The sequence below is a fragment of the Bos indicus x Bos taurus genome, chromosome 10 (assembly GCF_003369695.1).
Source record: "Bos indicus x Bos taurus breed Angus x Brahman F1 hybrid chromosome 10, Bos_hybrid_MaternalHap_v2.0, whole genome shotgun sequence".
NCBI lineage: Eukaryota > Metazoa > Chordata > Mammalia > Artiodactyla > Bovidae > Bos > Bos indicus x Bos taurus.
In genome coordinates, this window is record NC_040085.1 from 78,522,647 (window position 1) to 78,537,877 (window position 15,231).

The 15,231-nt window shown below is 55.8% G+C and overlaps 1 protein-coding gene across 4 annotated transcripts in view; it reads left to right on the forward strand.

The window, feature by feature from the left end:
* The window catches only part of PAPLN (papilin, proteoglycan like sulfated glycoprotein), a 37,755-nt gene that overhangs the window by 15,670 nt on the left and 6,854 nt on the right, over positions 1-15,231 (forward strand). For all 4 annotated transcript variants that reach the window (XM_027552351.1, XM_027552352.1, XM_027552353.1 and 1 more), the window contains 12 exons: positions 382-589; positions 1,068-1,250; positions 1,528-1,669; positions 9,102-9,182; positions 9,358-9,616; positions 10,625-10,745; positions 11,070-11,208; positions 12,184-12,646; positions 13,641-13,778; positions 13,920-14,044; positions 14,314-14,449; positions 14,990-15,127. In XM_027552351.1, coding sequence (XP_027408152.1) covers positions 382-589; positions 1,068-1,250; positions 1,528-1,669; positions 9,102-9,182; positions 9,358-9,616; positions 10,625-10,745; positions 11,070-11,208; positions 12,184-12,646; positions 13,641-13,778; positions 13,920-14,044; positions 14,314-14,449; positions 14,990-15,127 — 2,133 coding nt within the window. The remainder of the gene's footprint in view (positions 1-381; positions 590-1,067; positions 1,251-1,527; positions 1,670-9,101; positions 9,183-9,357; positions 9,617-10,624; positions 10,746-11,069; positions 11,209-12,183; positions 12,647-13,640; positions 13,779-13,919; positions 14,045-14,313; positions 14,450-14,989; positions 15,128-15,231) is intronic.

Genomic DNA, 15,231 nt, shown 5'->3' on the forward strand with positions numbered 1-15,231 from the left:
GGCCGCTGCACATATGGGTGAGCATGTCCCCTCAGGGAGATGCCCCCCTCCACTAAGGTCAGACCTGGAGGGAGTGGAGTCTGGCTGGGGTGATGGTGACCTGGTGAGAAGGAGAAAGGGGTCCATGTGAGGACAGGAGCCCTGGGAGGGAGGCAGCCAGGCTCCGTGTTTATAGGGACCCGGGCACAGTGGTGGGAATGGTGAGCAGGGCTGGACCTAGGCCTTTGGGCAGGGTTCTCTGCCCCTCACCTGGACAGCCCGATGCTCGGAGGATGGGCTGGGGAGGGGGGTCCCCACTCCGCTCCTGGGTGCCGCCCCCCTGGGCCTGGACCTCAGACCCAGCTGCAGGGCCCACCTCAGTGCGCTCCTGCTCCCCACCAGCTGGAAGACGGGGCCCTGGACGCTCTGCTCGGCCTCCTGTGGGGGCGGCTCCCAGTCCCGCTCCGTCTACTGTGTCTTGTCTGATGGGGCCAGTGCCCAGGAGGCTGCTGAGGATGCTGAGTGCGAGGGTCTGCCTGAGAAGCCCCCGGGCACGCGGGCCTGCAACCTGCAGCGCTGCGCAGGCTGGAGCGTGGAGCCCTGGAGCGAGGTGAGCCCGGCCCCTCTGGGACGGGGTGGTGGGCCTGGGTGGCCGCCGGCAACTCTGAAAGACTTGTCATCCTCAGGGGAAGTGGCTCCTGGGAGAGAAGGGACCTGCCAGGTGGTCCCGGAGGCTGTGGTGAAGGCTGGGGCTAGGAGCAGGGGCTTGGATCCCTGCTCCAGCGCTGTTCCTCCTTTTCGAGGGTCCAGGGCGGGTGGGAAAGGAGCCGGGCATGTTGTTTGGGGGCGAGGGAGGGCCTGGGGCTGCTGGTCACTGCTTCTGGCCAGTTATGTGTATAGCAGTTGCAAATAAAGGAAAACACACTTCAGCCCGGTGTCCGCCACTGTTGTTCAGGCTGTGTGACCTCAGGAGGGTGACTCGGCCTCTCTGGGCCTGGGGCCATGGAGTGCTGTGTGCCCTCCATGCCAGGCTGGTGGGCCTCCAGCTGGGCGAGGACCAGCTCTCGCTGACAGCCCGGTCCTCACAGTGCTCTGTCAGCTGTGGTGCGGGGGTCCGGAGGCGGAGTGTCACCTGCCGGGGTGACGAGGGGTCTCGGCTCCACGCCACGGCCTGCTCCTTGGAGGACCGTCCGCCTCTCACTGAGCCCTGTGTGCATGACGACTGTCCCCCGCTCAGTGACCAGGCCTGGCACGTGGGCGCCTGGGGTCTAGTGAGTACTGCCCCTCCCCTCCCCTCCCCCCTCCCCCCTCCCCCCTCTCCCACTGTTGAGTCCTGATCCCTGGGCATCATCCCCTCTTCCTTCCCCCTCCCCCCCTCTTCCTTCCCCCTCCCCCCTCACCTTCACCACTGTCCAGTCCTGGACCCTGGGTCTGACTCTAGGACTCAGGCATCTCCCCTTCCCCCTGCCTTATGGGCACCCCCCAGCCTTAGGGTCTCTCCCCCCATGCGGTGTGTTCTCTCTCTCACTCCCTTCCTGGGGTCCTCAGTGCTCCAAGAGCTGCAGCTCGGGCACTCGGAGGCGCCAGGTGGTCTGTGCCCTTGGGCCCCCTGGCCGCTGTGGGAGCCTGCAGCCATCCAAGCCCCCGGCCGTGGAGGCCTGCAACACGCAGCCCTGCGATCTCCCTCCAGGTAAGCACGGGGAGGGGCAGCTGGAGCCTGGCCCAGCCTCTAGCCCTGCCGGCAGCCTGGCCAGCACCTCCTGCCCCTGCGCCTGTGCCCTCAGCCCCCTGGACCATCCTCCTCTCAGGTCTCCGTGTGTGAGGCCTTTGCCGTCCGCAAAGGCCAGCTCTTGGCAGCCTCACCGGGCAGCCGTGTGGCCCCCTGGGAGGCAGCACCTCTCCGTCACCCCCAGAGCTCTCTGTGACTGCTGGCACACTTGGGCGCTGCAATGGTTGTGCGTGGCTTGTTAGGCCTACTAGCTACGAGCTGCTTGAGGGCCAGGCCCGCTTCCTTCTTCCTGTTACGTCGTTCATTTCCTCAGTCGTGTCTGACTCTTTGTGACCCCGTGGACTGCAGCACACCAGTCTTCCCTGTCTTTCACCATCTCCCGGAGCTTGCTCAAACTCATCTCCATTGAGTCAGTGATGCCATCCAACCACCTTGCCCTCTGTCGTCCCCTTCTCCTCCTGCCTTCAATCTTTCCCAGCATCAGGGTCTTTTCTAACGAGTCAGCTCTTCCCATCAGGTGGCCAAAGTATTGGAGCTTCAGTCTCAGCATCAGTTCCTCTAATGAGTATTCAGGACTGATTTCTTTTAGGACTGACCGGTTTAATCTCCTTGCAGTCCAAGGGACTTGCAAGAGTCTTCTCCAGCACCACAGTTCAAAAGCATTAATTCTTCAGCACTCAGCCTTCTTTATGGTCCAACTCTCATATCTGTACATGACTACTGGAAAAACCATAGCTTTGACTATACAGACTTTTGTCGGCAAAGGGATGTCTTTGCTTTTTAATATGCTGTCTAGGTTGGTCATAACTTTTCTTCCAAGGAGCAAGTGTCTTTTAATTTCATGGGTGTAGTCACTGTCCACAGTGCTTTTGGAGCCCAAGAAAATAAAGTCTGTCACAATTTCCATTGTTTCCACATCTATTTACCATGAAGTGAAGGGACTGGATGCCATGATCTTCGTTTTTTGAATGTTAAAGTTTAAGCCATTTTTTACTCTCCTCTTTTACCTTTATCAAGAGGCTCTTTAGTTCCTCTTTGCTTTCAGCTATTAGGGTGGTGTCATCTGCATATCTGAGGTTATTGATATTTCTCCCGGCAATCTTGATTCCAGATTGTGCTTCATCCAGCCCAGCATTTAGCCTGATGCACTCTGCATGTAAGTTAAACAGCCTTGATGTGCTCCTTTCCCAATTTTGAGCTAGTCTGTTGTTCCATGTCTGGTTCTAACTGTTGCTTCTTGACCTGTGTACAAGTTTCTCAGGAGTGAGGGAAGGTGGCCTGATATTCCCATCTCTTGAAGAATTTTCCACAGTTTGTTGTGATCCACACAGTCAGAAGTTTAGCATAGTCAATGAAGCAGAAGTAGATGTTTTTCTGGAATCCTCTTGCTTTCTCTGTGATCTAGCAGATGTTGGCATTTTAATCTAGGTTCCTCTGTCTTTTCTAAATCCACCTTGTACATCTGGAAGTTCTTGGTTCACATGCTGTTGAAGCCTAGCTTGGATTTTGAGTGTTACCTTGCTAGCATGTGAAATGAGTGCAATTGTGCAGTAATTTGAACATTGTTTGGCATTGCTTTTCTTTGGGATTGGAATGAAAACTGACCTTTTCCAGTCCTGTGACCACTGCTGAGTTTTCCAAATTTGCTGGCATATTGAGTGCAGCACTTTCACAGCATCATCTTTTAGGATTTGAAAGAGCTCAACTAGAATTGCATCACCTCCACTAGCTTTGTTCATAGTGATGCTTTCTAAGGCCCACTTGACTTCACATTCTGGCTCTAGGTGAGTGACCACACCGTCATGGTTATCTGGGTCATGAAGATCTTTTTGTTTGTATAGTTCTTTGTATTCTTGCCACCTCTTCTTAATATCTTCTGCTTCTGTTAGGTCCATACCATTTCTATCCTTTATTGAGCCCATCTTTGCATGAAATGTTCCCTTGGTATCTCTAATTTTCTTGAAGAGATCTCTAGTCTTTCCCATTCTATTGTTTTTCTCTATTTCTTTGCATTGATCACTGAGGAAGTCTTTCTTATCTCTCCTTGCTATTCTTTGAAACTATTCTTGCTGTTCTTTCTTCCTGTTTATACCCCCACAGAACCTAGCTGGCACGTGGTTGGTCCTCAGTAAATGTTTGTTGAAGGGCTGAATGCAGAGAAGGAGACAGTCTCCTTCACATTGCCTCTGCCTTCCTGACCCCCTTCGCCCCCCATCCTCACTGGGAAAGAAGGTGTCCCCATCGTGAGGAGCTGTAGGACAAGGGGCACACAGGCCATCAGGTTATTTGGTTTGAGGAAGTGTTATTGGGGGAAGGTGTGGGCTGGGGCTGTGCAGGGGTGGCCAGGGGAGTGGCCTTCTGAGACTGCAAAGAGGTGTATTTGGCCCTGACGTGCCAATGACGGGGAAATGGTAGGATGCCAGTGGAGGCACGTGGCAAGGTGGCCAAGAACCGGTGGCCCAGAGTCAACGGCTAACTAATGGAGGGGTTCAAATCTCCCCTCTATTGCTGACCAGGCGTGTGACCCTAGGCAAGGGTCTCTCCTTTCTGATCCTCCGCTGGCCCAGCTGTGCAGTGGGGTTAAGGAGACTGACTTTCCAGGCTTGTGGTGATCTCTTGGCATAGTGCTCGCACACACAATACTCCATAAATGAAGTTCTTGTTCAGTCACGGACTACTGTTTGCAACTTCATGGACTGCAGCGTGCCAGCCTTCCCTGTCCTTCATCATCTCCCATAGTTTGCTCAAACTCATGTCCATTGAGTTGGTGAAGTTATCCAACCATCTCGTCCTCTGTTATTCCCTTCTCCTCCTGCTCTCAGTCTTTCCCAGCATCAGGGTCTTTTCCAATGAGTTGGCTCTTTGCATCAGGTGGCCAAAGTATTCAGCCTCAGCATCAATCATTCCAATGAATATTCAGGGTTGGTTTCCTTTGGGATTAACTAGTTGATCTCCTTGCAGTCTAAGGGACTCTCAAGATCTTCTCCGACACCACAGTTGAAAAGCGTCAATTCTTGGGCGCTCAGCTTCCTTTATGGTCCCGCTCTCACATCCGTATGGAGTGTGGGTAGCAGTCGTGGTGAGGCCCTGTGGGGCCTGGGCTGGGCTCCTGGGCCTGGCCTTCGGGCTGCACGCGCAGGAGGTTCTTCAGCCCTTACAAGTCCAGCTCCCTCGAGCCACTCGGTGTCCCAGGACCCTGGACACCTTCCTGGGAGAGGTGGCCCGAAGCCTGCCCCAAAGAGGCATTCACTCGGAAAGGAAGGAAATGGAAGGAGAGCTTCAGGCCAGGGTGAGTTGTGAAAGAAAGAAACCTGCATTGCTATTTTCATAATTATAGAAATAATGTGTGTTCGTTGTAGAAGGTTTGGAGAAATTAGAAACATAGTATATATAGAGAAACTTAAATTGGCCTTGATCCCAGCGGTTACTGGATAAATCTTTAGTGTGTTTCCTTGTAATGTATCTGTGATTTCTGTATCTGCTTCCCCCCCCAACCCCAGTGACATTTGGTGTATGAACATTTTCATCCTGTGATTTCTAGGGGCTCCACAGAAGTCCACTTGTGGGTGAGAATTTAGAATTTGTGTGGTTCCTACTGTTTTGGATACTTTAGTGCTATAGTGCTTACTGGCAAGTGCCCTGGAGGAGGGGTTGAGTGTCCAAAGAAGGCTCCCCTTGAGGGGTGGGTGTCTGAGAGCTGACACGCTGGACAGTTCTGCTTCCCCCTTTCTAGAACAGCACACGCCAGTAGAAATAAACAAGCCCACATGTCATTAAAAATTTTCTAAGAGCCACATTTTAGAAAGTAAAAAGAAGTGAATCTGCATTTATAATATGGTTTTTTGTGTGTGTGTGTAATAAAGTTTTATTAAAGTATAAAGGAGATAGAGAAAGCTTCTGACATAGGCATCAGAAGGGGGTAGAAAGAGTCTGCATTTATAATATGTTTTATTTAACCCAATAAAATATTTTTAGCCTGGAATCAATATAAAAATTGTAGGATATTTTATATTCTTTTTTTCACAATATTTTTTTTTTTTTAATCTTCGAAGTCCACTGTATAGTTTACACTTACAGCACATCTCAGTTCAGACGCTGGAATCCCACTGGTGTAGTCGGTCTCAATTTAGAGGTCATGAGATATCCAGTTGAAAAAGCAGACTCATCTACCCAACTTGTCCCAGACATACTGAAGCATCTTCTGATAAATGAATTAAGTGTCAGTGTTTAAACTGTAAATTTAATTCTGATTCAACAAAATTTGAAATTCAGTTTCTCGGTCACTCTGGCCCCATCTCCAGTGCTCAGTAACTGTGAGACCAGTCAGGAGCCAGGACTGGCACTGGCCCAGGGTGGGGTGGGGGGTTGTGACAGGTCTTTTCAGGGGGGTGCTCTTAAGGCCGGGAGGATGCTGAGGGCCTCTGGCTATGCCTCACATTTGTCTGATAGGCTCAGGGGAGCCGTTGAAAGTTTAGGGGCTTGAAGTGACACCATGGTCATTAGGACATTTGGTGCCTGCCTTGAGGGTCAGGCTGAAGTGGGGAGAGTGGGAGCAGGCTGCAGATGCTCAGAGTTTGAGGAATGGAGGGGTGGGCGCTGGCCAGCACAGCCTGAAGCCCCTGGCGTGTGGGAAGGGACCCCAGACTCTGAGTTAAAGCCTGAGATGATGGCAGAAGAGAGTCATAGGAGTCCTCACGTGCGACAGAGGCAGGATGGGCTTGGCGGAAAGTTGCCTTCCCAGCCACGGAGGGACAGCCGGAATTCCCAGGCTGGCTGGGGACCATGAACCCTCGGCCAAATGTCGACAGGAGACCAGAACCAGGGAGACAATTTGAATCAACCTTGTCTGAGCTTTTGGCCCAGGTGGGATGGGCAATACATGGAAAACAAAGATTTGACCACATATCTACCAGAATCTTCCAACTCTATTATTTTTAAAAGTTCCCTGGGACTGGCGAGATGTAGTCCCTATGGAGATGGACTTTTCACTTATTTTTTTTTGTAACTTTGTTCCACTATGTAGTAATATGTTTATTGTGGAAAATTTGAAAAACACTGACAAATAGAAGGAAGCACCCCCCTCACCCAGCCCCCTGGCAGAACACACACACAGAGCATGCAGAGCCTTTCACTGTGAGCATTTCGGGGTTTTTATTTATTTTATTCGAGTAGAGTTGAATGACAACACAGTGTTAGTTTCTGCTGTACAGCAAAGTGATTCAGTTTTTTAATATACACACATACACAGACACTCATTCTTTTTTGTATTCTTTTCTCTTTTGCTTCTCTGGTGGCTCAGCGGTAAAGAACCTCCTGCAATACAGGAGTTGCAGGAGACACGGGTTCAATCCCCTGGAGAAGGGCATGGCTCCAGTCTTCTTGCCTGGAGAATCCCATGGACAGAGGAGCCTGGCGGACTCTAGTCCAGGGGGTCACACAGAGTTGGACGTGACTGAGGCGACTTAGCACGCATGGTCCATCGCAGGATACTGCATACAGCTCCCTGTGGGATGCAGTAGGCCCGTGTTGTTTATCCATTCTCTACGTAGTGGTTGGCATCTGCCAACCCCGCACTCCCACCCTCCCCTTGGCAACCATAGCTCTGTTCTCTGTGGTGGTGAGTCTGTTTCGTAATCACTGTGAGCATTTTAGCCATATCGTGCTAGTATTATTTTGGGCATCATTTTTTAAAATGCCTGTTGTCTTCATTTTCTCTACAGCCTTTTGCATTTTTTCTGTAACATTTTGTGATGAAAAATCTTTTTAAAAACCTTATTGAGGTTAATTATCATACACCATAAAATTCACCTATTCTAACGGTACAGTTCGTGATATTGAGTAAGTTTGCCAAGTTGGACAAGAGACGCGGAGAAACTTTAATCACACAGGAAAGATGAAGAGCTGTGTGGCAAGCAGTCATGTGCCCACCATCAAGTTCTACAATTACTATTTTGTTGTAATTACACTTTCATCATCTACTTTCTGTCTCTTCATTTATCAATTCAGTTGTTTTTAATATGGAATTTTTTATTGAGGTGAAATTCAATCACACACAGTTAACCACTTTAATGTGTACAATGTGCTCTTATTTGTTCTCAAGGTTGTATGACCACCAGCTCTCTCAGTTCAGTTCAGTCACTCAGTCGTGTCTGACTCTTTGCGACCCCATGGACTGCAGCACGCCAGGCCTGCCTGTCCATCACCAACTCCCAGAGCTTCCTCAAACTCATGTCCATTGAGTCGGTGATGCCGTCCAACCATCTCATCCTCTGTCGTCCCCTTCTCCACCTGCCCTCAATCTTTCTAGTTTCAAAAATTCTCACCACCCCATAAAAGTGCTCTGTGCCCGTCCATTAATCACTCCCCGTTAACCCTGATCCTCTTCACTGGTAGCCAGATCGCTGTGTCTCTGTGCCATTAACCCTGAGCCTCTTCGCTGGTAGCCGGATCGCTGTGTCTCTCTGGATTTGCCAGTGCTAGGTGCATCAGGTGAAAGGAATAGCGTGCCTCTTGCATCTGGCTGCTTTCACTGAGCAGAATGTTTTTGAGGTTCGTCTAAGTTGTGGCATACATCAGGACTTCACTGCTTTTTATGGCTAAATTGCAGTCAGTCGTACGGATGTTCCCAGTTTGTTTATCCGCGTGTCTGTGGATGGATATTTGGGTTGTTTCCACCTTTTGGCTTTAGTGAATAATGATGCTATGAATATGCATGTAGAAGTTTCTGTGTGGGTGTCTGTGTTCAGCTCTCTTGGGTTTATACTTAGAAGTGGAGTTTCTGGGCTGTATGGTAACCGTGTAACTGTTTTGAGGGACTGCCAGGCTGGTTCCCCAGTGTCTCCACCATTCTTTCTTCCCACCAGCAGTTGCGTGGGAACTCCTCCATCCTCATCCTCATCCTCGCCGACCCTTGTGATCTCGGTCTTTCTGGTTAGAACCACGCTAGTACCTGCGAAGGGGCGTCTCCTTGCGGCTCCGGTTTGCGTTTCCTTAATGGCCGATGGTGTTGGGCATCTTTTCATGTGCTTATCGGCCATCCCTGTGTCTTCTTTGGAAAAGTCTTATATTCAAGTTCTTTGCCCATTTAAAAATTGGATTATGTTTTCCTCAATCCAATTAAAAATTTTTGTGTTACCATTTTTTATGTTGTTGGGATCAAACGTAAATGCTCTCTTTACACGCGGCTTTTCTCTTTGCTGAACATTTGACACGGGCGTTTTCTATGTGACGAGAGACTCTTTTGAAACCTGGGAAGGGTGTTGACAAGAACTCAAGCCTGCTGCTCTTCACTTCTGCTCTCCTGGGTTTCCCGGGTCCTGCCTGAGTGGTGGGGTGGGAGCAGATGTTGGGGGGGTGGCCATCCCCCTGTGCCCTGACGCCCCCGCTCCTGCAGAGGTCCCCAGCATGCCGGAAGTGCACACCAGCCCCAGGGACCCCCGGATGTCTTTGGGCCCACGGGAGGCCTCTGCCTCAGGTGAGAAGCTTGGTGGAAGCCCCCAACCCCGGGGGCCCTTGGGATGGACGTTGAGGGTGGGGGGGCAAGTGGTTGTGGGGGGAAGGGATGTGGAGGAGGGTCTGACATGGACGAAGACAGAGGGTGAGGAGTCAAACAGAGACATCATGGATCTTTTATTTCCTCCTCTTTCTAGGTTTCAGAGACCAGTGGTGGGCACCCCAGGAGCAGCCCTCAGCACGGGGTAACCCCAGAGGAGACCAGAGCCCACTCCTGTCAGCCCCGGGCCCCGCCCTGTCTCTGCAGCTCTCCTCATACCAGCAGCCTCTGCGGCCGGGCTCTGGGCCCCGCGACTGCAGACTGAGCTCCCACGGGTGCTGCCCCGACGGCCACACCATGTCCCTTGGGCCACAGTGGCAAGGCTGCCCTGGGGCCTCCTCGTGTCAGCAGAGCAGGTGGGTGCCTCTCGCCCCTCCCCAGGTCAGAGAGGGAACGTGTGTCTTCTGCGGGGTGTCTGATGGGCCGGCAGGGCAGTGTCTTTGCTCAGAGCAGGTAGGGTGGGTTAGCAGAGCTCAGGAGTGGGAACTCTAGGGCTGTTGTGTCTGAGCTGCCCAGTCTGGGCAGAACTGGGGACTTGGCTTCTTCCCGCTGATCTCCCTAACCTGCTGGGTTAGGGAAAAAAGCCCCCCACTCTCTCTGCAGAGGTCAGCCTGTTGAGATATAGCCTGAGGCTTGGAGAAGGCAAGTAGGGTATGAATTCTAGCTCTGTGATCCAAATCAGGCTCCTGCTCTCTCGGGTTGGGGTGCTAAGGGCCATGATTCTGGAGTCAGCAGCTTGGGGGTGAGTCTCAACTCAGCCAGCAACACAGCTGTATGACTTGGGGCAAGTTACTTAACCTCTCTGATCCTGGCTTTCTCTGCTGAGAATGGGGAACAGTGACAGCCACTGACTGGGGCCACTGTGAGGATGGACCAAATCACGTGGTGCCTGGCCCACAGGTGCTTCGATACATTCCTTCCTTTGCCTTCCTTCCCACCTGCTGGTTGGTGGAGGGGAAGTAAGCCCTGGGCTCCTTTGACCCCTTCTACTGCCCCACCTCCCAGCTGCCTCCATTCTGTAAAACCTCCCTGGGAACCTGGTGTCTGGGGACCTCAGGTGACTTTCCACCTTCTTGGTTTTGTGGTGGGATGTGTGAGTTGAGGATCTGTTGATTATTAAGAGTTTAGCTCTGCTTATTGTCTGCATGTTGCCCTCCCTGGGAGCCCCTACGTGGTGAGTGGACGTGGCGGAGACTGGGGTTCGCCACATGGTTCGCCCTGCACGCAAGGGCCCCCCTGTGTCCCGACTTGGATCCTCACCTGATCAAGCCCCCTGGCTCAGGGAGCCTCAGAGCCTGGATCCTGGGGTGCTGGCACTCAGGGTCCCTGGTGGGGCAGGGGTCAGGGCTGTGATGTCTTTCTAGGTTCGGGTGCTGCCCTGATGGGGTGACCGCGGCCAAGGGGCCTCATCAGGCGGGCTGCACGAGCTCTTACGGACGCGACAACGCCGGGGGCAGGCCAGGATCAAGAGCAGCGGCCTCCACAGTGAGTGTCTGCTCACCCCAGGGCCACGAGTCCAGCCCGGAAGCCTGCTCAGTGCTGCTGTGACGCGGGCTTGTGGCAGCTTTGACCTTGAGGAGGGAGGTCCCTGGAGCTTGCTGGCCTGGCTTGTCCTCTCGAAGGCACAGGTTTCCGTGACGGGCCCTGTCTGACCTTCTCCGGGATGTGATCTCCAGGACTGGGGTTCTGCTCAATGGGGTCATAGTTCTGTCCCTCTCTCTTCCTGCCATCCTCCCCCCAGCAGCCTGGAGTCCTCCTACCAAGAGCCAGACCTCCATCTAACTTCCCAATCCTGGGCTCTCTCCCCAGGTCCCCAATGCCCACCGGCCCCAGGCCCAGCAGAATGAGCCCAGCGAGTGCCGGGGCTCCCAGTTCGGCTGCTGCTATGACCACGTGGCCCCTGCGGCAGGTCCTCTGGGGGAAGGCTGTGTGGGCCAGCCCAGCTCTGGTGAGTGGCTGATCCTCCTCGTCCTTATTGGTGGGAAGGCTCTCGTCCCACTCTGCTCACTGCCCCGCCCCCCCAGAGCCCCCCGACTTCCTCCTGGCTGGCTTACCACTTGTTTCTCCCACCAATATTCCTGGCACCTGCCAGGTCCTGGGCTGGAGAACGGTGCTGGATTATTCTGCCCGACAGGTTATCCTCGCCCCTGAGTTTGCACTCGTGGCCGCCTGGCTGCCTGTGGGAGCCGGGAGCGTGGTCAGTGGGGAGTCCATGGAGAAGGAAGACTTGTGCTACCCCTTGGGGCTCAGCCCCCTCCAGAGGCAGTGGGGGGGTGGTCAAGACTGGGATGGATGGGGTGGCCACCCTGCCTGAGATGCGTCTTGGAGGAAGGACCATGAGGTGGGAGCACATGCCCACGTGGAGCTGCTAAGGACCATCCCGGGGATGCCGGAAGCCAGGGGGCAGAGTCTGCAGGGAGCTGGGTGGGGGGGCTTGAAGTGGGGGGTCTGGAGGGTCACATCTGAGTGTGGAGAAGGATGGCTAGGCTGGGGGCTGGAGAAGGTTCTGAGCTGCTAAGGGGCCCCAGGAACAAGGGTGGACCCCCTCCCTGGGCATCTTGGCAGCCTGTGGGGGCTCAGGGCTGGGGGTATTCCTTCTGCGCGAAGCACGTCAAAGGTTGGCCCTGGGGCTGCTCTGTGTGCGCTGGGGGCCTGGGTCGGGTGGGGAGGAGCACGAGGGAGCCCGTCCAGGGAGGTCACAGCCCTGATCCTCTGCAGGGCTCCAGCTCTGGGGGTGCAGAACAGGCTGGTTCTGCTGGGGTCCCGGGGCAGTGAGCAGAGTCTGTCCCTGGAGTCAGTCAAGCTCCCGGCAGTAGTGTGGATGTGCGCTGAAGCTGGGGAGGGCCTCGCTCCTGAGTCCCGGGCTGCGTTCGCAGCTTCCCTACTGAGTCCCGGTGACCTGCGTGCTTCCTGCCCCCCTCAGCGTACCCCGTGCGGTGCCTGCTGCCCAGCGCCCACGGCTCCTGCACCGACTGGGCTGCCCGCTGGTACTTCGTCCCCTCCGTGGGCCAGTGTAACCGCTTCTGGTATGGCGGCTGCCATGGCAACGCCAACAACTTTGCCTCGGAAGAGGAGTGTGTGAGTGCCTGCCGGGGACCCCAGCCCGGGGCGGGGGCCTCTGGCCAGAGCACCCATGGAGATGGTGGCAGCAGCGGTCCTGGGGGCCAGCAGGAGGCTAGCCAGCATGGGCCGGGGCCCATGGTCCAGAGAGGACCCTTGCCTTCCGGTGGCCTCCGGTGGCAAGACCAAGAGCCTGGGCCGGGGGTGACGGACCACAGACAGGCCTTTGGAGAGGGGCCCTGGGGCCAGGAGACTGGGCCCAGTCCCCCTGGACTGAGCGGAGACGCAGGACGACCAGCGCCTCCTTCCCGTGGCTCCTCCTACAGGTGAGGCCCCCCACTTCCCCAGGTGGGATGGGGATAGGGATGCAGGCAGGCCAGAGGCTGAGCCTTTTAGGGCTAAAACCCTGAGATCAGCTGGGCCTCCTTCCACCTTTCATCTGGAGTCTTCCGGCTGGAGGGCTTTGGTACCATCATTCCACAGGTGGGGAACCTCAGGCTTTGGAGACATGAGGCTTGCCCAGGTTCAGGTGGATGGTGGTGCCTGAATTCTCCAGCAGATCTTGCGGGTATGGTCCAGGGCCTGTCTAGTTGAAGCTTCAGAGCTTCATGACCTCTGGCAAGTCATCCAGCTTCCCGGAGCCTCAGTTTCTCGACCTGTAAGATGGTGATATGATCTCACAGGTTTAGTGTGGATCCCGGTCGTCGTCACTCTCTGTGTCATATTAATGAGAACTGGGAAGATTAAAAACAAAACTGAATTCCCGAGGGATCCGGCATGCGTTTGGTTGCCCAGCTGCTTCTCTCCCACGCTGTCCGTCCTGGGGCCCTGGGCCTAATCTGTGCTCATTTTTTTTTTGCCTGTGCTTGTGCGGGGTTTTCTCTCCCTGTGGTGAGCAGGGTTTCCTCTCTGGTTCTGGGTCACGGGCTCCGGGCGTGCGGGCTTCAGTAGCTGTGGCTCATGGACTTAGTTCCCCTTTGGCATGTGGGTTTCTCAGATCAGGGATTGAGCCTGTGTCTCCTGCACTGGGAGGCGCTTCCTAGCCACAGGACCCCCAGGGAGGTCCGTGTTCTGTGCTCTTACGGGAACAAGTTGAGGGCACAATGCCTGTGGGTATTTTGGGGGTGGGGAGGGGAGATTCTTGATTCCCCAGACATCTGGAGAGTGGCTTCCATGAGAAGTACCTCTGGTACTTCCATGGGTACCCTGGGGGTACCTCTGGTACCCATGACGGGGTACCATGCTTGCTGTGGGGACGCACTGATGAAGGGATAGTCCCTGATGCTGGCCCTCATGTGACTCTCTGTCCCACCTTCCCAGGATCACTCTGGCGGGCTCAGAGCCCTCTGTGGTGCAGGCAGCCGTGGGGCAGTTGGTGCGGCTCTTCTGCCCGGAGGATGGCTCTCCAGACCCCCACTCAAGGTGGCAGAAAGACGGGCGGCCCGTCTCCTCTGACAGGTGGATGCAGCCCGCTCCCCTGCCCAGCCCCTCCGATTCCCGGGGATGGGAGGGTGAGAGAGCAGGGGGCAGCCCCTCCAGTGGGAGCCAGGCTCACTGTTGCCTCAGGACACAGCGCTCAAGCCCCCTCCCCGCCCTTAGGCACCAGCTGCAGTCCGATGGCTCCCTGGTCATCAGCCCCCTGAGGGCGGAGGACGCGGGCACCTACAGCTGTGGTGGCCCCGGGCCAGACCGTCACTCTCAGCAGGTCCAGCTCCACGTCACAGGTCTCATCCCCACCCCACCTAACCCACCCTTGGGTTCTTCTGGGCCCCAGGGTGGGGGTCCCAGCCAGGGTGCCCCCACCCTGGGGGACTAGGGCAGGAAGCGGGCCGTGGCATCCTGGCGGCTGGGCCCCGGCGCTGCAGGTTGCCTGGGGCGGACGTCTTGCCCCGTGTGGCCCTCACTTCTCGTCGGTCCCCCGCCAGCCTCACGGGCACCGTTCTTCCACCCGCTTCTCCCCACAGCTCACCCCTTGCTTCTGGCCTCACAATAGGGGGTGACGTGGCCATGCCTTCTGAGGCTGAACCAAGGCACTTCCCCGAGACCAGGGACCCAGCCCAGGACCACAGTCCTCGGGACCCCAGCCGCGGGGGCCCCGCCGCCGCCTCACACCCGTGGCCCCTGACCAGGTGTGGTGTTCAGCACTGCTTGCCAGCCGCCTGCTCAGGGCTCTGGGAGGGGAGGGGAGGGCAAATGTGGCTCCCGGAGCCCGACCTCTGAAGCAGGGATGGGGAGTCCTGCCCACCACCGCGAGCACTGGGGAGCAGAGCCCGTCCTGGCCCCCGGCCTCAGGAGCTAGAGGGCTGAGCCGGCCTTGAAGAAGGGAGTTTACAGAGCGGGTGCAGAGGGCTGGAGGGGCCCACGTCAGGGACCTGGTGCAGGGTGGGCAGGACGCAGAAATTCTGGGTGGCTGAGGTGAGAAAGCCGGAGCTGGATTTGAGCCTGGGTCCCAGATACTTGTCGATATCTCCCAACCAGAACAAAGAGCTGAGGCTGGAGAGCGGAATCTGGTCAGGGTTGTGGGGAGAAGGGGCCCATGAGGCCGGGTAGGGGTCCCGTCCCCAGGCGTGGTCGGGAGGAGGCAGTGGCGAGGAGCCTGTCCCCTGGCATGGTCGGGAGGAGACAGCGGCGAGGAGCCCCCTCACAGCTGAGTGATGCTTGCTCTGCAGGGTGCGTCTGGACCGGAGCCAGCCTGGGGTGCTGGACGCCCAGCCGGGCCAGCGGGTCCGGCTGACCTGTCGTGCTGAGGGCTTCCCGCCCCCGACTATCGAGTGGCAGAGAGACGGGCAGCCTCTCTCCTCCCCCAGGTTTGTTCAGCTCCCCTCCCCTGTCCTGCCTCCGGCCCCGCCCCGTCTGGGCAGATGCCATCCCCTGGTCAGACCTGAGCGCGACCCCAGGGCCTCTTGAAGGA